Raw genomic sequence first — 25424 nt, 5'->3', positions numbered from 1 at the left:
GCAAAGCTCAGTATGGATTCAGCTTTCACTTAACTCTTAACTGTGCAATGTTCATTCTGTCTGCAATGGTTCATGTGCCATCATTCACTCAACATGAAGTTCTGGTTTTTACACTTTATATATTAGTTTAATATCTATATTTGTTATGCTAAAATATGACACGTTGCTCATTACTTACTGAGTCTACTTTGACTCTTACTGCTGCAATATTTCAAATTTCCCCATAGTGGGACTAATAAAGGATTATCTTATCTTATCTTATCTTATCTTATCTTATCTCATCTTATCTAACATTATCTTACATTACATTACATTATCTTATCTTATCTTATCTTACATTACATTACATTACATTACATTACCTTATCTTATCTTATCTTATCTTATCTTATCTTACATTACATTACATTACATTACATTACATTATCTTATCTTATCTTATCTTACATTACATTACATTACATTACCTTATCTTATCTTATCTTACATTACATTACCTTATCTTATCTTATCTTATCTTATCTTATCTTATCTTACATTACATTACATTACATTATCTTATCTTATCTTATCTTATCTTATCTTATCTTATCTTATCTTTAAATGCCCACAGTCTGTGGTGAGGGGGGTTTCTCTCCATCACAGTGTTGGGACCTGGTATTTGTGAACCACAGTTCGGCCTACATGTGCAGTCAAAAGCCTGAAGCCGCATGTCCTTTGTTCTGGAGAAATCCAGAGCCTCCAGAACTCCGTCTCCCAGGGGCCTCAACGTCACACAGAGGTGTGAAAACCGACCGGAGACACAAGTTTCAACTCCTATTGGTCACTCTGGGCCCCATGACCTGTGAGGTCACCAAGCCAATAGAAGGCCAGGTCTCCCTCTCTTCATTCTCTTTCTACGCCACCCTCGAGAGAAGAAGGGTGGCTGTCCAGCTCACTCTTTCAACTCAACTCAACTCTCAGAAAGGAGGTCACCTCTCTTTCTGCTCAACTTCATGGAGGAGAGGTGCAGCTAGTAGCTCACCTCACCAAGGAAACCTCCTCGCAATCCAAGCTCTACCAACCTTCAAGCAGCGACACGATGTCCTGCAGGAGAACTTCAAACAGCAACTGAGCTGCACCGCACAACAGAACCACGAAGGCAGGAGCCACAAAACCAGCAAGACGACTTCACAGAACTTTAAACAGCACAGCAACTCTTTTTCCCCTTTCCATGGACGGGTAACACAACTGGGCTTAATAATTATACTGGGCTAAGCAAAGACTGTTTATTCGATTCCTTGTGATGTTTATAAGTTTGATTTGTGTTGCTGTGATATTTTGGTTATAAGTTATTTGAAAGTTAATGTTAGTTTGTTATGCTCTTCAGTCCTTCCTTGCATGCATCTAGTAACTTTCTCTAATTTGGCACACACACACACACACACACACACACACACACACACACACACACACACACACACACACACACACACACACGCATATCGCTTCACCCATCTCTCTACATGTCGTAAACATTCCAAAGGGGGGGCGCTATCTTCGGAGGGGCCAGCCGCCATTTTGGAAGCCCGCTCACTCACACACACACACACACACGCATACTCACATACATATCTTTATTTAGTAAGTACACCGTTAGTAATTTGTGTTTTTATACATTATTATATTCATAATAAATGTTTTTCTTTCACAAATGTTTTTTCATTAATGTTGCATAAGTGTGAATTTTGCCAACCTCTACCCTGTCAAGAACTCTATATCCTTCAACTTAGCTAACTATCTATATGGTAATTTTGGTTATAGTTATTAATTTAATTGTTAATCAGAGTTCCAAATTTGTAGTTAGTACTTTCATGAGACTTAATCAATAAATTGGTTATCTTTTCCCTTCGTTTGAAGGCTGGTGCCCCGAGGTAACTTTAATCAATTAAAGTTATTTAATATTAATATTTTTAATATTAATATTCAATATTTTATTTTGATAACCAAATTTATTGAATGCCGAAAGGCACACCATTTTATGGTATCACGTTTAATGCATTATTGCACAACAACAGAAAACACTGACGCTCCAGAAACACCTCGTCAGTCGTCCAGACCATATTTCATCATCATGTCATGTGACATCACAATACTCCATATTTAAATTGCCATCTCTGATATTTATTACATTTCCCGAACTACATTAGATAATATGAATAATTAAGTTTATTTTACCCTGAAGAAGCTGAAATAGCTCAGCAAGTGTTCACACAGCTCAGTGGTGTTTGTTGGAAATCTTTTTGTACAAGTACAGAAGTGTTAAAAAGGTTTGTGATGAGCTGATATTCAAGTTTCTCCACATGGATCTAAATAATCCAGGTGTTTTAAGGTTGAGTTCAATGAGTCAGCTCTGATATGAATTACCTGAGAGAGGGACGTTGTGTCTGTCACTGTTTCTGTCAGTTGTCTGCTCTTAGATTTAGTTGGAAGGGCCGGTGGCTGCACTGTGACAGCCTCATGTTGCTGCTGTGCCCTCTGCTTCCTGTTGGTGGCGCTGTGATGGGGACTTTTCTGGTCCCACAGGATCCGCAGAGCTTGGACGCTCAGCCCAGACGTGTTCTCTTTGGTTTTGTAGTTCACCACATCGTACAGTTCCCCTTCCTGAAGAGACCAAGACGTGTTGTTAAAGCAGACGTGAACACAGACACCGGCTGAAATGAACCAGAGCTGTGAAACACAAGAAAGACTCAGCTACAGCTTCATGATACCGACTGTGGCACATACATGATGAACTGAACACACATGTTGGACACGTGTTCCGATGACAAACACTTCCATCTTCGCTCAGTGCGTCCGCTAACGTCTGATAACCACAACTAAGAACAAAGGATCATGGGACGTCATTAACTCTGCAGGTTTTTTCCACAAAATAAAGTTTCACACAAACTCAGATTCTGATTTGACGATGGTGCAACATAAAAAATGCACCCATTCATTTTGTAAGTGTGGAAACATGTGACCTCCTGGTGGCGCTAGAGGACTAGTCAGGGGATCTGGGTAGGATTCATCCTCTGGGAACCATGAATGTCTTTACACATATAATGGTAACCGAAGGAATAGCAGAGATATTTCAGTACAGACCTGCTGCATCAGTCATTACTATCATGAAGATAGTAAAAATAAGGTTTGAACAGTTTGTTTCAAATCTTTAGTGCACAACAGAAAACGACCATGAATAAAAACTGAGGCTGAATTTAAACAGACTGGAATTTGTATCATCCTTAAACATCTGAATCTTCACTTTAAAACTTGGATTATTAGAAATGTTTGTAACACTCGTTTTATTTTTGTCTTGTTTCTCCAAATGTAAAACAAACACAGATTCACATTTATTTCTTCTTGCTTTCAGGGAGGAATTTCTTCCATTTCCTGTTCTGCAGAAAGAAAAGACAAGAGAAGTGATTATATCAGAAGTTTCTGTTCCTAACACCAACAGCTCTGGTCCTTGTTGGTCACTCACGTTCTTCCCCCAGGAGCTTTTGGACTTCTTGGTCTTCATGTCATCCAGAGACTCGTAGGTGTTGCTGTGGACGGTGGACGGACGGACGGCCTCCCTGGGGATCTGCTCGTAGGTGTCATCAGGTAGACTGCTGGGAGTCGGCCTCTCAGCGACCTGAGCATACGTGACGTCTGTCTGGCCCTCGGACGCCTGGTACAAGGGGCGGGGCCTGGAGGGGCTGGGCCTCTGGGCCCCGGGGTCGTGGAGGGAGTAGGTGGGGCAGGTGACCCTCTTCACAGGAGTGGGTGAATAAGACAATGTGGATGTGAGGTGGTTAGAGTACTGCTCCTCTTCCTCCTCCTCCTCCTCCTCCTCCTGCTCCTCCTCCTCCTCCTCCTCCTCCTCCTCCTCCTCCTCCTCCTCCTCCTCCTCCTCCTGCTCACTGCGGCTCTCCAGCTGTGGTAGAGACTTGCTCCTCCTCTCAGAAGATGTGTTCCCTGCTGGAGAGGTTGTGTTGAATGAGTCTGTGGTTGAGTTTCCTCCCGGTCCCTCTGCTCTGATGGAGCTGCTCTGGGCTTCACTCTGATGTGACGTGGTTTCAGGGAGAGATCCGCCCAGAGAGAAGCCCGGAGGAAAGCCTCTCTTTGGTACTGGAGGTGCAACCTGAAAGACATGAGGACACAACTCAATACAGACTCATCAGCGGCTGGAGGCTCTGCAGACTCCTGTGAACACACAGATGTGGAACATCAGGGCAGCAGCAGCTGACATGATGTCCAGATGTTTCATTTCACTTTCTTTCCTCCAGTGTCACACTCATTGTTGTGAAGGATCTAAATAATCCAGGTGTTTTAAGGTTGAGTTCAATGAGTCAGCTCGGATATGAATTACCTGAGAGAGGGACGTTGTGTCTGTCACTGTTTCTGTCAGTTGTCTGCTCTTAGATTTAGTTGGAAGGGCCGGTGGCTGCACTGTGACAGCCTCATGTTGCTGCTGTGCCCTCTGCTTCCTGTTGGTGGCGCTGTGATGGGGACTTTTCTGGTCCCACAGGATCCGCAGAGCTTGGACGCTCAGCCCAGACGTGTTCTCTTTGGTTTTGTAGTTCACCACATCGTACAGTTCCCCTTCCTGAAGAGACCAAGACGTGTTGTTAAAGCAGACGTGAACACAGACACCGGCTGAAATGAACCAGAGCTGTGAAACACAGCACCAATTCATTTTGTAAGTGTGGAAACATGTGACCTCCTGGTGGCGCTAGAGGACTAGTCAGGGGATCTGGGTAGGATTCATCCTCTGGGAACCATGAATGTCTTTACACATATAATGGTAACCGAAGGAATAGTAGAGATATTTCAGTACAGACCTGCTGCATCAGTCATTACTATCATGGATGAAAACACATTTGATGAAAACTTTAATTTTAGTTCGAGGTAGAAGGTCTGGAGCACATGGTGCCGTGTGGAGCTCTGAAGGATTATTCGCTGCATCTATAGTTAAAACCTGTAATTATAGTGTTGATCCAACCCTGGCAGACCAAGACCCCAGAGGCCCCAGAGGACCCAGAGGCCCCAGAGGACCCAGAGGCCCCAGAGGCCCCAGAGGACCCAGAGGACCCAGAAGACCCAGAGGCCCCAGAGGACCCAGAGGCCCCAGAGGACCCAGAGGCCCCAGAGGCCCCAGAGGACTCAGAGGCCCCAGAGGCCCCAGAGGCCCCAGAGGCCCCAGAGGACTCAGAGGCCCCAGAGGCCCCAGAGAACCCAGAGGCCCCAGAGGCCCCAGAGGCCCCAGAGGCCCCAGAGGACTCAGAGGCCCCAGAGGACCCAGAGGACCCAGAGGCCCCAGAAGACCCAGAGGACCCAGACGACCCAGAGGCCCCAGAGGACTCAGAGGCCCCAGAGGACCCAGAGGACCCAGAGGACTCAAAGGCCCCAGAGGCCCCAGAGGCCCCAGAGGACTCAGAGGCCCCAGAGGACCCAGAGGACCCAGAAGACCCAGAGGCCCTAGAGGACTCAGAGGCCCCAGAGGCCCCAGAGGACCCAGAGGACTCAAAGGCCCCAGAGGACCCAGAGGCCCCAGAGGACTCAGAGGCCCCAGAGGCCCCAGAGGACCCAGAGGACTCAAAGGCCCCAGAGGCCCCAGAGGCCCCAGAGGACTCAGAGGCCCCAGAGGTCCCAGAGGACCCAGAAGACCCAGAGGACCCAGAGGCCCCAGAGGACTCAGAGGCCCCAGAGGCCCCAGAGGCCCCAGAGGTCTGAGGGCCCCTCTCACAGAGCACCTGACCCCCACCAAAAAATACACACATACACAAAACACATATTAAAAGATACAAAATGAACATAAATACTCCACAAATACACTGAAAACTATGGCAAGAACAAAAAAGTGTGTTTTTGATAACGAGACTCAAAATGTCCACAGGCAATGGGATGAAAAGAGGAAGACTGACCCAGTGACCTTTCACCGGCCTGGACCCCACGGGCCTCCTCACAATCCACTCATGAATCTACAGCAACGCATTTTAAATGATGAGTTCTCCCCCGGCTCCTCCTCACCTCACAACAGCTGCCGGTCAGGTGTTCTCCAAACGGCTGGATGGGGCTGAGCCTGTAATGATCTATCAGCTCCGTCAGGCTGGGAAAAGTCTGACAGTCCCCTGATATGACAAACTGCCCATCGGGATTCTGGGCGATGACAAAATGGCGGCACCTGTCGTGGCCCCTTCAGAGGAAAACGCACAGTGAGAGGAATCACAGACAGTCGAGCAGCGATCAGCAGACGTGGTCTGTCTCACCTGTAGGACAAGATGTAGCCGACGGCTTTTTCACTGAGGCGGACGAGAAAACAGCCCAGAGGTTTATCTCTCAGAAGATCCTCTGCTTCCCTGAGGCCGACACAGCAACAGATTACAGGCAAATGAGGTTTCAAAATAAATCTCTTATCTGTTACGTCCAGACTCATTAATCCTGAAATCAAACTGAGTATCTCTGACTAACTAAACATCTAAAAACACTTCAGTGAAACAGAGCTGAGACATGAGTCAGTTTACGTTTGATCAGTTTGATCATAAAAGCACAATTCAACAGTGAATTCCATCCGTGGCCACAAGTATCAGAGTTTTTCTTTAATACTAATCTAGTTTAGTTTTGAATATTTAAATGACCAAAGCTGTAGAACCAGAAATGTTGTGAGTAGATTGAAGAATAGAACAAACATTTTATTGTAACACAAACTATAAATAGTAAAAGAAGAGAAACTGATGATTTTGCAGTTGTCTATTAAATCTAAAAACCTCATGTTGATGTCACAGATATCCACAGTTTGCTGCAGGAGTCTGTTAAAGGCAAATTAAATATCATAATATATCTTTTACAAAGAGCCAAAACAAATCTAACTTTCATCTGCCAGAGCATTAAAAAGTCTCTAACCTCCATAAGATCAAATATAATAAACCATAGATCCTTTTCTCTTGTCTATGTTTCTTACTTTCTGGCAGCGAAGCCTTGAAACCAGTCGGGGAAGTTTCCTTGGTTGAGGATGAGCTGAGCCTGCGTCTGAGTGAACCACAGCAGCACCAGCTCCTTCAGGCCTCCCTCCTCCTGCAGCTCCATCCTCTCACATCTGAGCCCAGGATCTGAGCCCAGGATCTGAGCCCAGGATCTGAACCTGCGCTCTGCTCGATGGCGTGCAGCTGTCAGAGGGGCGGCCAGCGGCCTCATTTGACTATTTCCGTTGGTTTGTCTCTCTGGTCTGAATGGTTCTATTGTTTGTCTTTATCTGCACCGACTCTTCATTTTACTACTCGTGTTCCTGTGGAAGTTAATGTGTTGATCATTGTGTGGAGCCAGAAACCTCTTCATTATAGAGACTCATATTCCACATAGGGGAAAATAGCCCAACATAGAACATGAATATTTAAGGTTAACATGTAGAAAACCACTCAAACTTCTTCAACTTCATTCATTTTACTGGTAATTTGGCCATAAAGTAAAAACACAGTTCATCCTGAGGGGAGCATGATTTCTTCTGATGATTTTTTTTACTTTATGACAAACTTACCTGCTAAAATAATGAATTTCAAGAACATCAAATAAATGATATGTATTCAAGTGAATAAAGATGTTTAGAATAAGAAGTAATAAATTATTGTACCTATTTATTTTTACAGTTAAAATTCGGGAGCGCGCGAGACAACAGGTGTCATATGTTCCGGCGCGAGCCCGACAGGTGGTCGAGGAAGAGGGCGGGCACGCGCACAGCAGGAGTGTCGTAAACTGTCTCAAAGTGTCCTGACGTCACAGCTGATTCTGCGATTTCTACGTAAATATACGCGATCGATCCAACCTGACGCAAAATTCTGAGTTGTGACGTATTAGTTTTAATTTCGGCAACAAAACTTAAAAACTTTAAATAATGTTTTAAATAAGAGGTCGCATTTTGTGTGACGTAAGGCTGAACACGTGAGGGAGAAATGTGGACATGTCACCGTCCTGTTGTTGTCATTCATCTGGTGACAGTCCCGGAACATTAAAGTATCAGGTTACACTTTAAAATATCCACAGACTTCACGTGGTCACGGACGTTTCATGAAGCAACAAGCGATCACACGTTAAATGAGACGTTTTCTAAATGAACTTCTGTTTGACGCTCTGTGATCAGAGAGTTTGGACTCAGCAGCTGGAGGCGAGAAGGACATGGAGGATTTAACAAGGTACAACTTTACTAATGTTACTGAGTCAAACTTTACTAATGTAACTGAGTCAAACTTTACTAATGTAACTGAGTCAAACTTTACTAATGTAACTGAGTCAAACTTTACTAATGTTACTGAGTCAAACTTTACTAATGTTACTGAGTCAAACTTTACTAATGTAACTGAGTCAAACTTTACTAATGTAACTGAGTCAAACTTTACTAATGTAACTGAGTCAAACTTTACTAATGTTACTGAGTCAAACTTTACTAATGTTACTGAGTCAAACTTTACTAATGTTACTGAGTCAAACTTTACTAATGTTACTGAGTCAAACTTTACTAATGTTACTGAGTCAAACTTTACTAATGTTACAGAGTCAAACTTTACTAATGTAACTGAGTCAAACTTTACTAATGTTACTGAGTCAAACTTTACTAATGTAACTGAGTCAAACTTTACTAATGTAACTGAGTCAAACTTTACTAATGTAACTGAGTCGAACTTTACTAATGTAACTGAGTCAAACTTTACTAATGTAACTGAGTCAAACTTTACTAATGTAACTGAGTCTAACTTTACTAATGTAACTGAGTCTAACTTTACTAATGTTACTGAGTCGAACTTTACTAATGTAACTGAGTCAAACTTTACTAATGTAACTGAGTCAAACTTTACTAATGTAACTGAGTCAAACTTTACTAATGTAACTGAGTCAAACTTTACTAATGTTACTGAGTCAAACTTTACTAATGTAACTGAGTCAAACTTTACTAATGTAACTGAGTCAAACTTTACTAATGTTACTGAGTCAAACTTTACTAATGTAACTGAGTCAAACTTTACTAATGTTACTGAGTCAAACTTTACTAATGTAACTGAGTCAAACTTTACTAATGTAACTGAGTCAAACTTTACTAATGTTACTGAGTCAAACTTTACTAATGTTACTGAGTCAAACTTTACTAATGTTACTGAGTCAAACTTTACTAATGTTACTGAGTCAAACTTTACTAATGTTACTGAGTCAAACTTTACTAATGTTACAGAGTCAAACTTTACTAATGTTACTGAGTCAAACTTTACTAATGTTACAGAGTCAAACTTTACTAATGTTACAGAGTCAAACTTTACTAATGTTACTGAGTCAAACTTTACTAATGTAACTGAGTCAAACTTTACTAATGTTACTGAGTCAAACTTTACTAATGTAACTGAGTCAAACTTTACTAATGTAACTGAGTCAAACTTTACTAATGTAACTGAGTCAAACTTTACTAATGTAACTGAGTCAAACTTTACTAATGTAACTGAGTCAAACTTTACTAATGTTACTGAGTCAAACTTTACTAATGTAACTGAGTCAAACTTTACTAATGTAACTGAGTCAAACTTTACTAATGTAACTGAGTCAAACTTTACTAATGTTACTGAGTCAAACTTTACTAATGTAACTGAGTCAAACTTTACTAATGTTACTGAGTCAAACTTTACTAATGTAACTGAGTCAAACTTTACTAATGTAACTGAGTCAAACTTTACTAATGTAACTGAGTCGAACTTTACTAATGTTACTGAGTCGAACTTTACTAATGTAACTGAGTCAAACTTTACTAATGTAACTGAGTCAAACTTTACTAATGTAACTGAGTCAAACTTTACTAATGTAACTGAGTCAAACTTTACTAATGTTACTGAGTCAAACTTTACTAATGTTACTGAGTCAAACTTTACTAATGTTACTGAGTCAAACTTTACTAATGTTACTGAGTCAAACTTTACTAATGTAACTGAGTCAAACTTTACTAATGTAACTGAGTCAAACTTTACTAATGTTACTGAGTCAAACTTTACTAATATTACTGAGTCAAACTTTACTAATATTACTTATTTATACTAATACAGATAATTAGACACCTTCTACTGTTCACTGCTGTGACCTCAGAGTTTCTCTTTAACAACTCTTCAGTCTTGTTGTGAAACAGTTTTGAAGTATTTGTGTTGTGTTGTTGCAGGTGAACAAAGAAGGAAACTGAGGAACTGCACACATGGATTTATTCAAACTACAGAAAGTGGAGGATTTCTATGAAATCGGTGAAGAGTTGGGAAGGTACAGAACAACATGTGTTAATATATGAACTAAGTTTATTAAAGTTCCTACATTCATATCAGTTTTACATTTAACCGTCAATCAAAATCATTAATAACCTTCAAACTGATCATTACATTAACTTAGTGTAATTTTGTACTGTTGCAGCAGATTTTAAAATTATTTTAATTAAAAAAGTTATTTCTGAAGACTCAGATCAAGCAAAATGATTCTAATTGATGGGATGATATTGATCTTGTACCTCTGACATTGTTTTGTTTAAGAACATGTAGTATATACATGAAAATATTCATAAATGCAGATGTGAAGTGAAAATATAGGAAAGATAAACAGCTTCTCGTAGTAATTCTTATGTCAGTGTTGTGTTTAATCAGCGACAATGTGTCACACACAATCCAGGTTGTTTCGCTCAATATGAACTAACATGTAGCTCAGTCACTTATTACTGAACTATGACAATATGGAAATTCCACAGAATCAGTGTGACGTGTGTTTTTATTATGAACAGTTTAAAATAGTGTGACAGAGCTTCTTCTTTGACTCATGTTTATTATAGGCAATATAAAGTGATGTTTCTCTAAAACATTGACACACATACATGTCAAAGAAGATAATGAGGAGCTGCAGTGTGTTTGTTGGCTCTGGTTGTGTTGCTGTGTGTTGTCAGGACTCTTCTATCTTTAGCTGAGGTCAAATCTGCTGCAGACGAGGAAGTAAAGTGTTCGCTCACAAACCAAACCAGAAGAAATGTACAGACATATAAGGTCTGAATTTTAAATAGTGAACATCAAACCCAGGATTCAGTGTTTGCTGCGGAGTGTGAGTGTCAGGTTCATCATGTTGCTGCAGAATTTGTGCAGCACTATAAATAGAAGTGTTGTGGAAACTCTAATCACTCGTCCAACATGGTGATGTAGCACATGTGACCGAGGGTGAACAATATTCATTTAAAGAGCAACTGAACCAATAATAAATGACACCAATAGAATTATTTTATTTCCACTGGATATCTGTCATTTGCCTGAAACTCATTCAATCAGTCTAAAGGGTCAAAGGTCATTCTGCTGCTCAGCTGGTTACAAATATCCCCAGAGTCATGTTGAACTTCTCCTGGCACCAGTGTCAGCTGATGAACCATTTATTAGTCAGTGTCTAAACCCCACTTCCAGACATTCATCTGTATTTATTCATGTTGGTCAGAATTTGATAGAAAAGCTTTTCAGTCCAACCCAAACCACCTTTTCAGACTTGCTGTAACTCGTCTGTGTTTCAGTGGCCAGTTCGCCATCGTGAAGCAATGCAGAGAGAAAAGCACGGGGCGGGAATTTGCCGCCAAGTTCATCAAGAAGCGTCCGAGCACGGCCAGCTCACGAGGGGTGCGGCGGGAGGAAATCGAGCGGGAGGTGAACATCCTGCAGCAGATTCAACATCCCAACATCGTCACGCTGCACGACGTCTACGAGAACCGCTCGGACGTGGTGCTGATCCTGGAGCTGTGAGTGGATCCGACACAGACATGAGCTCAATCTGTTGAACTGAATCACACTCGTTTCCTCTCTGAGAGTCTGAAGCTTCATGTGTTTGTTCCATAGTTTCATTTGATCTGTTAGTTCTGGTTTCACAATTTAGGGACTAAAGAATTTAGTCTGACATACGTACGTCCTGTGGTCCTCACCTACGTGGGCGGAGTCTACCTGTACTGGACTCTGATTGGTTTGTAGACGGCAACTGATGTGGGCGTGTTGTCAGTCGGGGGGTAATAGTCTTTCTGTTTGAATGGAGGAAATGAATGAAGCATAATTTGGTTGCCACGGTAACATCATGATGGTATCACCAGGAGCATCAGCACCTTCAGGTGCAGTACTCCACAGTACTCCCCAGTACTGCAGTACTCCACACAAGTTCAAATGCACCGAACCATGGTTCAGTTTAACCCAGTACTCCACAGTACTCCAGTACTTCACAGTACTTCAGTACTCCACACTAGTTCAAATGCACCGAACCATGGTTCAGTTTGATCCAGACATAAAATCTAATCTATAGTCTTAATCATAAAACATATGTGAATCATTTTCTGTTTACGTGTGAATGCATCACTTTTTACATTACAAGTCTCATTTAGTGTGTGTGTGTGTGTGTGTGTGTGTGTGTGTGTGTGTGTGTGTGTGTGTGTGTGTGTACACAATAAAGACGTGTTTTCCACGCTGATGGTCAGAGATATGAGGAAGTGATGTCACAGCAGCAGCTTGTTTCAAATCGTCTTCATCGTTTGATCACAGGAGGTTTTTCACAGCAACGATTCTGACTGAGCTCTTTCCACCGGTTCATGTCAGATCCAATCACGTTGTTTTTACACCCTATGACCGTAAAGACTGACACGCCAGCACGTGGCCTCGGGCAGATTTGAAAGCTGCAGCGTGACGCTGATGTAACAGACGTCTGGATGATGAGAGTTTGTGTTTCAGGGTCTCTGGAGGTGAACTGTTTGACTTCCTGGCACAAAAAGAGTCTCTGAGTGAAGAGGAGGCCACTCAGTTCATCAAGCAAATCCTGGAGGGCGTCAACTACCTGCACGCCAGAAAAACCGCCCACTTTGACCTGAAGGTTTGAACATGGCTTTCTATTCAAAGTGTCACGCTCAGAAGTTTTACTACTCACAGTGATTCAGCTCTAAAGAAGATGGTTATTTAATTTAATAGGAATTATATCAAACTATGAATAAAAGAGAAATGTTTAAATTACTCATGTCGATAATGTTCTGACGTCATTTCACCAAAACCTGTTCAGCTGAAACACTAATGGAAAAATTACAATACAAATCATATATATATTATAAGTTCATAAATAATATTTATTATTATTTTCATAACTCTATTTACTGTTTTTTCTACTGAAGGAAAATCAATCACCAACAATAGATTCAGTTATTTTTCAGTAAAAGTCAAAATCTCCAACATTTGCCGTTTCCAGCTTCTTTCTGTTTTATTAAAACCTGAATGTGTTCATCAAAGACATTTACATTTATAAAATGATTGTGGTTTGGTAATGGACATATTTTTTAATGTTTTCCAACATTTATAGACAAAATTATGTTTTCAATAATCACCAAAGTATCAATATAAAGACAAGAATAGTGAGCAGCTCTAGTCTGAGCCATTATTCAGTTAGAAAGATCTGCTCATTGTCTGTTTGGTTCTTACGACCACTAGGTGGCGCAGTTAACTTAGTTTAATCCAGAAAGTATGAAGAGTGTTCAGTTGTTTTCAGGGTTAGAGTTAGGGTTAATGAACAGGTGTTTCCTGCTCGATCGTTTGTTTCAGATTTCTGATGCTTTCTTTGATTTCCACCTTTGTTGTGTTCCATTGGGAGATGGTGTCTCAGTTGAGGTGATTTGTGTTTTTCTGTTGGTGATTCTCAGTAAACTCTCTCTCATCTGCAGCCTGAAAACATTATGCTCCTGGACAAGAACGTCCCGCTGCCCAGAATCAAACTCATCGACTTCGGTCTCGCTCACAAGATCGAAGCTGGCGTCGAGTTCAAAAACATCTTTGGGACGCCGGAGTTTGTAGGTGAGACAGGATCCTGTTGGTTTTACGCTGGACTATTTGTTTATTTGACATTTTTTAAGGAGTTGGGACAAAAATCATTGAATTCATCAAGAAAAATCCAAAATAAACATCTATTAGGATAAATTAATAGATGGGGTTTTGTTTATTAAGGCAAATTAATAGATGTTAATGAATGTTGGGGGACTTCAGAAATCTGCTCGAAAAGGAAATGTTAAAATGATGTCTGCTGCTCAGCGTCCTCTACTTAAACCTTCAAGTCATTTTAGACAAATCTCATGTTTATTTTCTGGCAGCGGCCCCGGGGCCGTCACACGTCCGAGAAATGACCGTCCTGTGTGTTAATGTGAAGAAGAGCAACTTTAACATTGATGAATGTTTTGTCTCTTAAGCTCCAGAGATCGTCAACTACGAACCGCTGGGGTTAGAAGCCGACATGTGGAGCATCGGAGTCATCACCTACATCCTGCAAGTGCTACACAAACTACACAACCACACTGAAGCTGTGTTCAGACATGTTAGTGTTTGTGAAGCAGCAGCAGCAGGTTGTTGGGTCCGACTCGTTCACAGGAACATGTGGCGAGGGGCGGAGCCTGTAGAGCAGCAGGGGCGGAGCCTGTAGAGCAGCAGGAGGCCGGACATGACGTATAAACTCTGCTGTGGAAAGATCAGTGTTGTTGTTTACAGCTCATCCACACCGGCGTCGGCCCTGCTGTATCCTGCTGTATTCTCACATGGACTCAAATGTCCAGAGACACTGACTCAGACATTTGTTCTCACATACAGAACATGTGAGGAACATGTCAGGAACACGTGAGGAACATGTCTGACAGCAGCTTTACTGTAAACTACATCTTTCTGCAGCTTCCTTCCAACAGGATGATGACCCGCTCGTCTGTTGATGTTTTGTTCCAGGCTGAGTGGAGCGTCGCCTTTTCTGGGAGAAACCAAACGGGACACACTGAGGAACATTTCAGCCATAAACTACGAGTTTGATGAAGAGTTCTTCTGTCACACCAGTGAACTGGCCAAGAGGTTCATCAGCCAGCTGCTGGAGAGAGATAAGAAGTAAGAGTTCACGGTAACACACTGAACCACCAAAAGAAAGTCCACCTTTTTTAAATTGGTTTCCAGAATCACACACTTATCATAAATGATGTAAAATATTTTTTCTTGCGCAGGAAGAGATTAACAATTCAAGATGCTCTTAATCACCCGTGGATCAAGGTAAGATTCATGTGTGAATCTGCGTCACAGTCAGTTCTGAGCACACGTGACCCAGTTCACACCTGGTGCTCTGAGTTCAGGTGTGAACACGTGAAGCTGCATTTCCACCAAATGAACTTCCCCCAGGAGCCAGGAACCATTGAGTTGTTCCCCAAACAATAAGTCATCAGGTGTAGTGATGACGGAGGAAACGGCCTCGTCGTGGTTTTGTTCACTTTAGCTGTTGGTGTTGTTCCATAAAAGACCGGTGGGAAAACAGGCTGTTGTCCATTTAGTTTGTAAAGTTCAACGTAAAAACCTTTAGATCCTTGATTTGCCTCCATGTTGAGCAGAGATCTGCTGAACTCCTGCTCCATTAAAGTGTCGCTGTCCTTCAAACCCACCGTCAGGAAGCTGATGGATAATAGAGCCACGGAGGGCGGGACAATTTCACGTGTCATCACTACACCTGGCTTTACTATCAAGTAGTGGCTACATGAGACTGAGCTGGTAAAGGTGTAAAAAGCCTGTTTCAAATTAGGAAGATGAGTAAAAGTTCTTTCAAAAACAACAGATGAATTAACAGAAAGACACAACTTTTATCTTTGTATTTGTCTGAAGTGAACCTTTGATGGGTTGTTGTGATGTCACTGCATCAATCAGCTGTTGGTAGATTCTTTTCTGGGTTATTATGCACAGGGCTAAGTTTAGCAGAGAAAGCTAGTTGTGCACATTGAACCTCATAATAACACGAGCTTTCTGAATCACTGTCACTTTCTCTGTTGCTGAAAGTAAATAACGATCCTTTTTTTTTTTTAAACTCTGAAGTCCAATGAGCACAAGGAGGAGAATAAAGCCCAAGAGCCGAAGAAGCGTGAGCGACGCCAGCTGAAGACCAAGCGTCTGAGGGAGTACACCATCAAGTCCCACTCCAGCATGCCACCCAACAACACCTATGTAAACTTTGAGCGCTTTGCCCAGGTGGTGGAGGACGTTGACCAGATGGAGAGCTCGTTCTTCAGTCTGGCAGCAGCGCATGACTCTCTGCAGGAAGATATCGATGCCATGGTCTCTATATACAACGAGAAGGAGGCCTGGTACAAGGAGGAGAGTGAAGGCGTGCGCCATGAGCTCTCGCAAATCCGCTACGAGTTCCGTAAGGTCGAGGCCTTGAAGAGGAGCCTGCAGGACGACATGCACACTTTCAGCTCCAGCCTCGGCGCCATCAGCAACCGCTACCAGGAGAGGCAGAGCCACTTTGACGCGTTGCGCCTGGAGCTGAGCAATGAGCTGAAATGGGTGCAGGAGGTGATGGGTTCATCTCCCCTCGATGGTGGAGGGTACCCCAACTGCAGCTTCTCCACCGTCTTCAATAATGACGTGAACGAAGCCTTGAAGGAGCTGCTGAACCGCTCGTGTGGAGGAGAGCTGCTGTCGGGGATTAACTTGGACTTTACTGAACCTGGACAGCAACGATAAACCCGAGCACAGTCATTTCAAACCGTTCAACATGAAGAGTGAGGACAAGGTGCAGCAGGAAGGACTGTGTCAGGTGCTGAAGGATCTTTAAATTACACTTACAACTACTAAGTACTGTCCTGTTTCCATGCTAAAAAGAATATGAACAAAAACCTACATCCTCACATACGATGCTATGTTCAACAATCGGATCGAAGTATAAATGTACTGATATTTTTTTGTTTTGCTGTGTACCAGAGATAAACAATGAAAACAGACATTGGCTTTTTCTTTTCATTATTTTATCTGATAGTTAGAAACATTTACTCTTTTGACAGAGGCTATAATCCAAAGTGACTTAAATCTGAGGGACAGTGATGGGTCTTCACGAGATTCTCAACGAGGCTAACGCACCTGTGAGAAGTCTGCAGCTTGTTTCCCCATCGAACAAACAACAGAGTGGACTGTAGCTGCTCTGTGCGCAGAGATGGTTCTACCTGACGTTCTTTGGATGAATTGAGTGACCACGAAGGAGCATAAGCCCCTTGGAGTGAGTTCAGGTAGAAGGGAGCAGACCCAGAAGACCCAGCAGACCCAGCAGACGGCTCCGAACCACGGCCGCTAATCACGCATTACAGTCCACGCCATCACGTGCAGCGTGTCACTGCGCACAGACTGATCTGTTCAGGTCAAAAACAGAAACTCTTGTTTCGCTTCAGATCGAATAAATCTCTCATCTTTGAAACATCAGAGGAATCTATGACCACCCCCACTGTGACGTCATACAGATGCAACGACCTCGTGTTTTGATGGCGTGTAGTCAAACGCCACCTATCGCCGTGTTGTTGAGATGACGTCATTTAAAAAGTCGATATGATCGAACGTGAAACGTAAAAATTGGCGACTTCCTGTTGCGTTTTTCCATAACGCTCCGCCATAACGCCTTTTTTGTACTGCACAAAAAAGCCGTACTGTTGTTGTACTGTTCCTAGAAAAAAAAAAAAGGGGAAAAAATATATATATGAAAAAAAAAATTATATATATAGAAAAAAATATATACTATATATATATATATGACCACCCCCACTGTATATACTATATATATATATAGTATATATTTTTATATACAATTATAGTAATTGATAATTCATTGATTGCTCCTTCAGCTCCCACTTTTGTCCACAAGGTGGCAGTATTGTACTGCTCAGCTTGAGCTAATGTTGTGATCTGACCAGAATATTATTATTATGATGATGACTGATTATTATTATTATTATAACCATAATTACCATTATTTATATATTCTATCTCTCTCTCTCTCTCTATCTATCTTCCTAAATTGTTATGATGTTTTTGAGAAAGGATTAATTAAATTTGTATTAATTTTACATTCATATACGTAGCCTTGGGGCAGCCCTGTGGGGAGGGGATGGGAGAAGACCTGACACACTTAAAGGAACTCCCAGTGAGATGGAGGTCCAACCAGAAGACCACTTCAGAGTGTCGAGACGCTGTGGACCAGCGAGGTCACAGTAAGACTGAGCTGCAGATGGAGCTGCCCTGAAGGCTCCTGTCACAGATAACACTGTGGCTCAGGCCTTTGGCTCAAAGCGTCTGTCCCATGAGTCCTGAGACCTGTTTTCTGTCCTTACATAAGATTCAAAGTAACATTGATGAGTTAAGACTCAGTGAAGATGTTACTGCTTGTGTTCGAGCCGCTGGACGAGCTCCTGCAGTAAAACATTCATCATGTGTGTGAGTGATGGTACAACGGTGGGAAATGTGGAGGTTTGTGTGCGAGTCCAGGTACATGGAGCAGTTGACCTGCCAGTGTCCTCGGGCTCAGTGACCTGAGGACACGTGTGGTAGGACGTAAGGTAACATATATCCTGTAACTATTCCAAGAGCACATATGCACATATGCTCATTTAACGACTGGATCAGAGCAGCACTAAAACTAAATGTTTCTGTGCATTAGTTCAGGTTTGAGGCATGAACTCCTTCACTTTGTTCAACCACCACCTGCAGTTTCCTCTTTTAGGTGAAGAAACAGCTCACAAACATGTGATCAGCCTGTGTCTCTAAATCTGAGCAGTTAAAGTAAAAAAGGAAGAAATCCCAGGAGCTAAAACCTGGAGCTCAGTTCTGCTTCAGACTGGAACATTTGAAGCAGGATCTTGAACATGTAGTGTCCGTACATTACATTTCATTGAGCTGACGCTTTTATCCAAAGCGACTCACAATAAGTGCATCAACCATGAGGAACAAACCAGAACAACAAGAATCAAGAAAGTACCATTTCTTCAAGAAAGCAAAACTACAAAGTGCTATAAGTAAGTGACATTTAACTAAATTGTTAGTTTAAACTTTTATTCAAGGTAAAGTCGGAAGAGGTGTGTTTTTAGTCTGGGGCGGAAGATGTGTGGACTTTCTATAGACACAACTCTGAGAGAAAAGTGAACAACATGCCGACCCGTGTGATCCCGCCTCTCGTCCCAAGTTGACCTTCCCCTGGGCCTTAAAGCATAAGTGGTACAGATGGATGGATTTCTTCATAGAAGCAAATATTTGTAGTCCTCGGGCTCAGGTAGGTTTCATCAGGACTCTGTTAGTGTGTTTTGATCACAAGTGATTTATTTCGTCTGGTAACTTAACAGCTCTGGTCACAGTCTGATTCAAACTGATTCCATCAGAGCCTCAAATGCAGAAATCTCTCATGAAACAACCAAAGACTGTGTTGGATATATTCACATGACAGCAGGAGGTCATTGTATGAGGCTGGTTGAAAAAAGTATATGTTCCAGGCCCTTTAATACTCAATTATCAATATTCTTTATTTTTATTTTTAAATATGAATGTATAGTACTTGTCAGATGTGAAACTTTGGAGTGAAAAGTTCCGAGAGTCTGTGAAGTTAGAGGACGATCACACACAAGCAGACGAATCAGGTAAACTGACCAGAGAATCTTCCTGTTCAACTTGAAACGCATTAAGACAAACACGTGAACGCACATTCAGCTACAAAGATCATTATAATGTGTGTGTGAGATGTATAAACGTGTGTGTGTGAACCTGAGGTCCAGAGCCGCCTCCTACGTCCTGTTCAGTCAGTCAGTGCTTGTGTTTATATCATTTTTGATTGTGATATTGCAGCTTTATATACTGTAGTTGTGCTATGTGAGTATTATATAACACCATGTGATTATCGTTTGATTAGATATGATTTGTAATCATGGTGTTTATTGTATTAGTTTCATATCTGGTACATGTTAGTGTTTATATGTCTGATGTATGTATGTGAGTCAGTATATTAGCTTTAAATCCCAGATGTTTCTTTGTTCTCTGGTATGAATCATGTGCCTTCATCTCCTTTATCAATACGACAGGTGGGATCAATGTTTGGAACAGATGTTTGACATGTTACTGAGTTGATATATAAAAGAATGGCTGTAGAGTTCCTACCACGAGCTGATAGTTGGAGGATTGAGCAGCAGAATGTGCTGAGATAAGGTTTGAACTGCCGCCTCGGTGGAGTTCCTCTGCGTCGCTGAGATAACAGCAGAGCCTTCTTCAGACTCCAGCTGAACATCATGTTCTCACACAGGTTCACTGGAACACAGCCAGCAGCACTCAATCTCCTGAGCCTTTATAAGATAAATGACCAATGACTAATGACCCCCCCCCCCCGAGTGAAGCTACTGTACAAACAGATAATGAACAATATATGGAAAAAAATACCAATATAAAACTGTTCCTCATAGTATATATATATGTATGAACAGTTATAACTATATAAATATATTTATATATTATATATAAAACTTAGAGGCATTCATCTACATTATAATGGGTTGTGATAACTTCCTGTGATAATCCTTATTAAACAATTTAGTTAAAATGGTAAAATTTCTTAACCTTACCTAACCTAACCTAACCTTACCCCCCCCTCCACACACACACACACACACACACTCACATAAACAACCCCCCCCCCCCACACACACACACACACAAACACCCCCCCCTACACACACTCACACAAACACACACTCACACAAACACACACTCACACAAACACCCCCCCACTCAGGGGCTGAACCAGCGCCCGGCTCAGTCTCAGCAGAAGCTCCGCTCGAGGCGGACTCGGACATGGAGCTGCTCTCTGTCTCCTTCCCCTGTGACGGAACCTCCGACTGAAGACTGCGTGTTGATGTGATGAAGATCAGCTGGACGCCCGTGTAAGAAGAAGAGGAGGAGGAAGAGGAACAAGAAGAAGAGGAGGAAGAGGAGGAGGCCTTCTGCTGGTGAGCGAGCTGTTGTTGCTGCTAGCGTCAGGAAAGTGGAGCTAGCATGAAGCTAGCATGAAGCTAGCGTGAAGCTAAGCTGCTATGATACAGCAGATAAAGCAGCAGCGTCTCTGGGGCTCATCACACACGTCACATGGAGCTGTGTACATGTATGTGTACATGTATGTGCAGGCTGCAGTTAGCATGTAGCATGTGCGCTAGCCTCCTGTCACACCTGCACACGGGGCTGTGCTGAGGTATTTTAAGCTTTGCTAGCTGGGTGACGTGAGGGAAGTTAGCTAACGCGAGCTAACGTAAACAGCAGCCTCGGTGTCTTCTTCGTCTGTTTCAGAAACAAACATGTCGACACGTAAGGTGGTGCTTGGTCGGTGGTTCTCCTGTTAGCATCCACACGCACGTCCTGTCGGTGCTGTGCAGTTTCCCGAGGCTTCCCAGTGATTGTGTGAGCTGCAGGTGATTAGCATTAGTGACGTGAAGCAGGTTAGCTGCCCTCTCTGCCCTCAGCTGGTCCAGCACCCCGGTGCTAGCTGTGGGCCGAGCTAGCTGCTGCCTGGGACCGGTGTGTCTGCAGGAGGTCTGCGGGCTTCACCACGAGACAAACAGGCGAAGTGTCAGGTCCAGATGCAGTGAGTGGATACTGCAGTATTACGTTGTGATCCTTGGCTGATTCGTGAAAACACAGCATCAACCTCTCAACCATAGTTTGCATTAAAACACCTGTGTTCTTCTTGATCTAAATCTCCTATAATTAGATAGAAATGTCAGAAGGCCACATTACCTTCCTTACATGAATGTGTCATCATCACACAGTGTTGTGTTCTAACATTCACTCTCCACTGAGGATCTGTGAGAAGCTGTGAGGATCTGTGAGAAGCTGTGAGGATCTGTGAGGATCTGTGAGAAGCTGTGAGGATCTGTGAGAAGCTGTGAGAAGCTGTGAGAAGCTGTGAGGATCTGTGAGAAGCTGTGAGAAGCTGTGAGGATCTGTGAGAAGCTGTGAGGATCTGTGAGAAGCTGTGAGGATCTGTGAGAAGCTGTGAGGATCTGTGAGGATCTGTGAGAAGCTGTGAGAAGCTGTGAGGATCTGTGAGAAGCTGTGAGGATCTGTGAGAAGCTGTGAGGATCTGTGAGAAGCTGTGAGAAGCTGTGAGGATCTGTGAGAAGCTGTGAGGATCTGTGAGAAGCTGTGAGAAGCTGTGAGGATCTGTGAGAAGCTGTGAGGATCTGTGAGAAGCTGTGAGAAGCTGTGAGGATCTGTGAGAAGCTGTGAGGATCTGTGAGGATCTGTGAGAAGCTGTGAGAAGCTGTGAGGATCTGTGAGAAGCTGTGAGAAGCTGTGAGAAGCTGTGAGGATCGTGAGGATCCTGAGGATCCTGATTACAGTCTGCAGCTTTGACATGTTCAGTTTTCAAGGGTTTTGCAGTTCACATATGGGAAGTGACAAAAAACCTTCGGAGCGCTTCTGTGTCTTCATTGGTCGATGAAGAAATGTCCTCATCTTTCCGTACAACTGAATCTACGTGATGATCAGGGGCCCTACTGTAACAGCAGGATCATGTCTTATCCATGTCGGTAGAATGTGAGTGTTTCAGTCAGGAAGGGAACAGTTGTTTGTGTCTACACCTGGTAAAGCATTTATTTAACTGATGAGGTTGTAAGTGAAGTGTATTTACTGCAGCACTGTATCTACAGGCTGGTGGCACCTCCCATGATCTGTGCGGAGATGATCTGTTGTCTGCATGTAGTTTGCTCCATGGATGTGTAGTCACAAGTCAGACACATTAGTGGAGTAAAGGGTTTGAAATGGGTTTTATTTTAGCAGCAACTTAATCTGTCAGGGATCGTATCTGTATTATTTAGTCTGTTTTTCTTCTCATATCTTTAAGAAGGGTGAAGTCATTAGATTAAGTTAAGTGAACTCAAGCTGTTTTCAGACCTGCACTGAAGTCTGAACATTTCCCTGAACTTTATGTGAGAACACAAATGTCAGAGTCAGTTCCTTCGGACATTTTCTAGAACTTTCCCCTCAGCCCCCTGGTTAAATGTGTGAGTGAAGCAATGTGGGAATAATGCAGAGGGAAAAGTTGGCGTGTTAATCTTGTTCCTAACACATGAGAGATGTGAAAGATCTTTCCACAGCAGAATTTATATGTCATGTTGACATTTGACTGACCCGGACAATCTCCTGCTGCGTGCTTCATATCTGAAAATATGCAGCAATGCGAAGCTAACTTGAATCTGAACCTTGTCGTGATTTTACTGATTGTACTCACGGGTGTGGGTCATTTATTCTTCCACAAGAGAATATCAGTGTTACCTCTCGTGTCTTTATACCTGGTGAACCTCATAATATAAGATCATACTTCATTGATCCGCACGGGGGGGAATCCAGGTAATACAGCAGGTCACCAAGTAAAAAGGTTTATCATTTAATAGAACTACATAAGAACAATGAGACCATTTATTGATTCTTAAACAAAGTTCGGACTCCTTGACCTTTCATGCACAGGTCAACACGTGTGCGGTGCTTACAGGACGGTGGCCTGCAGTTTGTCCTCAGAAGTTTTGCTATACATCACAAAAAATCTGTGATAATGTGAAATGTGACATTTTTCTGTATCCTCTCTTCAAATGTGAAAATCAGAGGTTTAACAGAAGAAGTCGACGTGAAATTTATATTTTACTTTCTTGTATTTCTCAGTCATTGCTGTTTAATTCCTTATGAAGTTTTATTCCTGTCACTAAAGATTTTCAGTCCCAGCTGGTTTCACGTATCCTGATATTAAATAAGCACAAGTTACCTCATGACTCAGCACTTTACACAACGTATCCTACATGGAATAAATCAAATTTTACGTTTCAGTGAAATCTCTCGTCATGATCTCATTTCAGCAAAGTGTGTTTACTTACTACAGACAGTGTTGCCTTTGTGCTCCTAAGTGTAGTAAATGGTTCGAGCAAACCTCAGCGACACCACCAGTATATTTAATACAGTATATTTAAACTGTTATAAAAGTGTTTGTTCTGCTTCTGATATAAAGCAGCCTACATACTGTACATGATCATCTTCAAGGATCAGACCGTGTTATGTTATGAGCTCATGACCATATTTTAAGTGTCCGTGAAGCCAAGTAATTAATTAAATTAAGAGTCAGCAGACAGATCTGAAGTTTTTACATTATAACTGGTTGTTGTTTTCATTGTTCATATGCTAATGTCAAGTTAAATGTTTGTTCCTCATCTTACTTCTTATGAATGTCCTGTAAAAAAGTCAGTGTTGAATTTGTTGATAAGTTAATTTGATCAAATATATGTGCGTTTGTACAAGAATCAAGTTGGAAGAGATACGACATGTTTTGTAATTCGTTGAGATTCACTTGTCCCCTTCATTTGAATTTAGAATAAAAAGCGATGACTTTGTATTCACAAACTTGATGATAATATTTGACACGATGTCCTGTCCTTAGGACTGATGGCTCCAGAGTGACCTGCCATGGCTCTAATGATCCCCCCGGTGAAACTCAAATGGCTGGAGCACCTGAACAGCTCATGGATTACGGAGGACAGCGAGTCGATAGCCACGCGAGAGGGAGTCTCTGTGCTCTACTCAAAGCTGCTGGCCAACAAAGAGGTGGTGCTGCTGCCCCAGCAGGTGCTCTGTCTGAAGGGCCCCCAGCTCCCGGACTTTGAGCGGGAATCCCTGTCCAGCGATGAGCAGGAGCACTACCTGGACGCTCTGCTCAGCAGCCAATTGGCTCTGGCCAAGATGGTCTGCTCTGACTCGCCCTTTGCCGCTGCGCTGCGCAAACGTGTGCTGGTGCTCCAGCGCATCTTCTACGCACTTTCCAACAAGTACCATGACAAAGGTAAAGTCAAGCAGCAGCAGCACTCTCCAGAGAACAACTCGGGCTCCACTGATCTGCACTCTGTCAGCGAGCGGCCGCGCTCCAGCACCGACGCTCTTATTGAGATGGGTGTTCGCACGGGCCTCAGCCTTCTGTTTGCCCTCCTGCGCCAGAGCTGGATGATGCCTCCTCCGCCCAGCCCTTGTGGAGGTCATGGGGGAAACATAAACTTGTGTAACGATGTCATTCACACTGCCATCGACGTGGTGAGCTCCCTGCCCCCCCTCTCTCTGGCCAACGAGAGCAAGATCCCGCCGATGGGCCTGGACTGCCTGGCCCAGGTCACCACCTTCCTGAAGGGAGTGACCATGCCAAACTCTGGAGCGGATATTTTAGGGCGGCGCCTGGCCTCAGAGCTCCTCCTGGGCCTGGCCTCGCAGAGGGGCTCCCTGCGCTACCTGCTGGAGTGGATAGAAATGGCCTTGGCAGCATCAGCTGTGGTCTGCACCATGGAGCAGAACAAGGTGCTACAGAACCAAGAGGGCCTCATCGGTTATGATTGTTTTATGAACATCCTCATGCAGATGAGACGCTCTTTGGTAAGTAAACATTAACAATACTCACAGATGGTACATTTGACTCCTTCTGCTTTTCAGAGCTTTGGTTGAGCTGTCACATGATAAAATGCTACGCACCATTAATTCAGTATCAGGACATTGTGGAAGCAAAGTGTCTCTTCAACAGAACTCAGGCTGGAAATA

The 25424-nt window shown here is 42.8% G+C and overlaps 4 protein-coding genes across 12 annotated transcripts in view; 2 read left to right on the top strand and 2 right to left on the bottom strand.

The window, feature by feature from the left end:
• LOC117759305 (bromodomain-containing protein DDB_G0278469-like) overlaps positions 1 to 2768 on the bottom strand; it is a 3704-nt gene extending 936 nt beyond the window's left edge. Inside the window, exons 1-2 of the mRNA XM_034581371.1 lie at positions 2751 to 2768; positions 2407 to 2643 (exon numbers count right to left, since the gene is read on the bottom strand). Of these exons, the coding sequence (XP_034437262.1) occupies positions 2407 to 2643; positions 2751 to 2768 (255 nt within the window). The remainder of the gene's footprint in view (positions 1 to 2406; positions 2644 to 2750) is intronic.
• A 408-nt stretch (positions 2769 to 3176) lies between these two features.
• Positions 3177 to 7115, bottom strand: si:ch211-112g6.4 (hematopoietic SH2 domain-containing protein homolog). Of its 2 annotated transcripts, XM_034568978.1 has the most exons (6): positions 6965 to 7115; positions 6273 to 6362; positions 6041 to 6199; positions 4373 to 4631; positions 3503 to 4144; positions 3269 to 3416 (listed from the first exon to the last, which is right to left on the bottom strand). In XM_034568978.1, the coding sequence occupies exons 1-6, from the start codon at positions 7087 to 7089 to the stop codon at positions 3372 to 3374; spliced, it is 1320 nt and encodes a 439-aa protein (XP_034424869.1). In that variant the 5' UTR covers positions 7090 to 7115; the 3' UTR covers positions 3269 to 3371. The 2 variants fall into 2 exon arrangements, with proteins under 2 accessions (XP_034424862.1, XP_034424869.1); XM_034568971.1 differs by having other exon boundaries at positions 3177 to 4144.
• A 603-nt stretch (positions 7116 to 7718) lies between these two features.
• Positions 7719 to 16881, top strand: dapk2a (death-associated protein kinase 2a). Of its 2 annotated transcripts, XM_034568983.1 has the most exons (9): positions 7719 to 8189; positions 10187 to 10281; positions 11555 to 11776; positions 12747 to 12885; positions 13721 to 13850; positions 14240 to 14315; positions 14763 to 14915; positions 15029 to 15074; positions 15882 to 16872. In XM_034568983.1, the coding sequence occupies exons 2-9, from the start codon at positions 10220 to 10222 to the stop codon at positions 16530 to 16532; spliced, it is 1479 nt and encodes a 492-aa protein (XP_034424874.1). In that variant the 5' UTR covers positions 7719 to 8189; positions 10187 to 10219; the 3' UTR covers positions 16533 to 16872. The 2 variants fall into 2 exon arrangements, with proteins under 2 accessions (XP_034424874.1, XP_034424876.1); XM_034568985.1 differs by lacking the exon at positions 7719 to 8189 and having other exon boundaries at positions 10217 to 10281; positions 15882 to 16881.
• A 3702-nt stretch (positions 16882 to 20583) lies between these two features.
• herc1 (HECT and RLD domain containing E3 ubiquitin protein ligase family member 1) overlaps positions 20584 to 25424 on the top strand; it is a 56239-nt gene continuing 51398 nt past the window's right edge. For 6 of the 7 annotated variants that reach the window (XM_034614888.1, XM_034614896.1, XM_034614894.1 and 3 more), the window contains exons 1-2: positions 20586 to 20815; positions 24286 to 25262. In XM_034614888.1, the coding sequence (XP_034470779.1) occupies positions 24312 to 25262 (951 nt within the window). In that variant the 5' untranslated portion in view covers positions 20586 to 20815; positions 24286 to 24311. Of the gene's footprint in view, positions 20816 to 24285; positions 25263 to 25424 lie in introns of all 7 variants that reach the window. The other variant, XM_034614895.1, reaches the window with a different exon arrangement.

The sequence above is a fragment of the Hippoglossus hippoglossus genome, chromosome 3 (genome assembly GCF_009819705.1).
Source record: "Hippoglossus hippoglossus isolate fHipHip1 chromosome 3, fHipHip1.pri, whole genome shotgun sequence".
Classification (NCBI taxonomy): domain Eukaryota; kingdom Metazoa; phylum Chordata; class Actinopteri; order Pleuronectiformes; family Pleuronectidae; genus Hippoglossus; species Hippoglossus hippoglossus.
Note: the sequence above shows the minus strand (reverse complement) of the source record. Positions and strands in the feature narration are given on the sequence as shown.

Excerpts from the sequence above, each read along its gene's own strand:
- si:ch211-112g6.4 (XM_034568971.1), bottom strand. The coding sequence starts at position 7,089 with ATGGAGCTGCAGGAGGAGGGAGGCCTGAAGGAGCTGGTGCTGCTGTGG. Across the intron at positions 6,200-6,272 it reads GGCTACATCTTGTCCTACAG|GGGCCACGACAGGTGCCGCC; the intron begins GTGAGACAGACC and ends TTTCCTCTGAAG. Across the intron at positions 4,145-4,372 it reads ACACAACGTCCCTCTCTCAG|GTTGCACCTCCAGTACCAAA; the intron begins GTAATTCATATC and ends CATGTCTTTCAG.
- dapk2a (XM_034568985.1), top strand. The coding sequence starts at position 10,220 with ATGGATTTATTCAAACTACAGAAAGTGGAGGATTTCTATGAAATCGGT. Across the intron at positions 12,886-13,720 it reads CCGCCCACTTTGACCTGAAG|CCTGAAAACATTATGCTCCT; the intron begins GTTTGAACATGG and ends TCTCATCTGCAG. Across the intron at positions 15,075-15,881 it reads TTAATCACCCGTGGATCAAG|TCCAATGAGCACAAGGAGGA; the intron begins GTAAGATTCATG and ends TAAACTCTGAAG.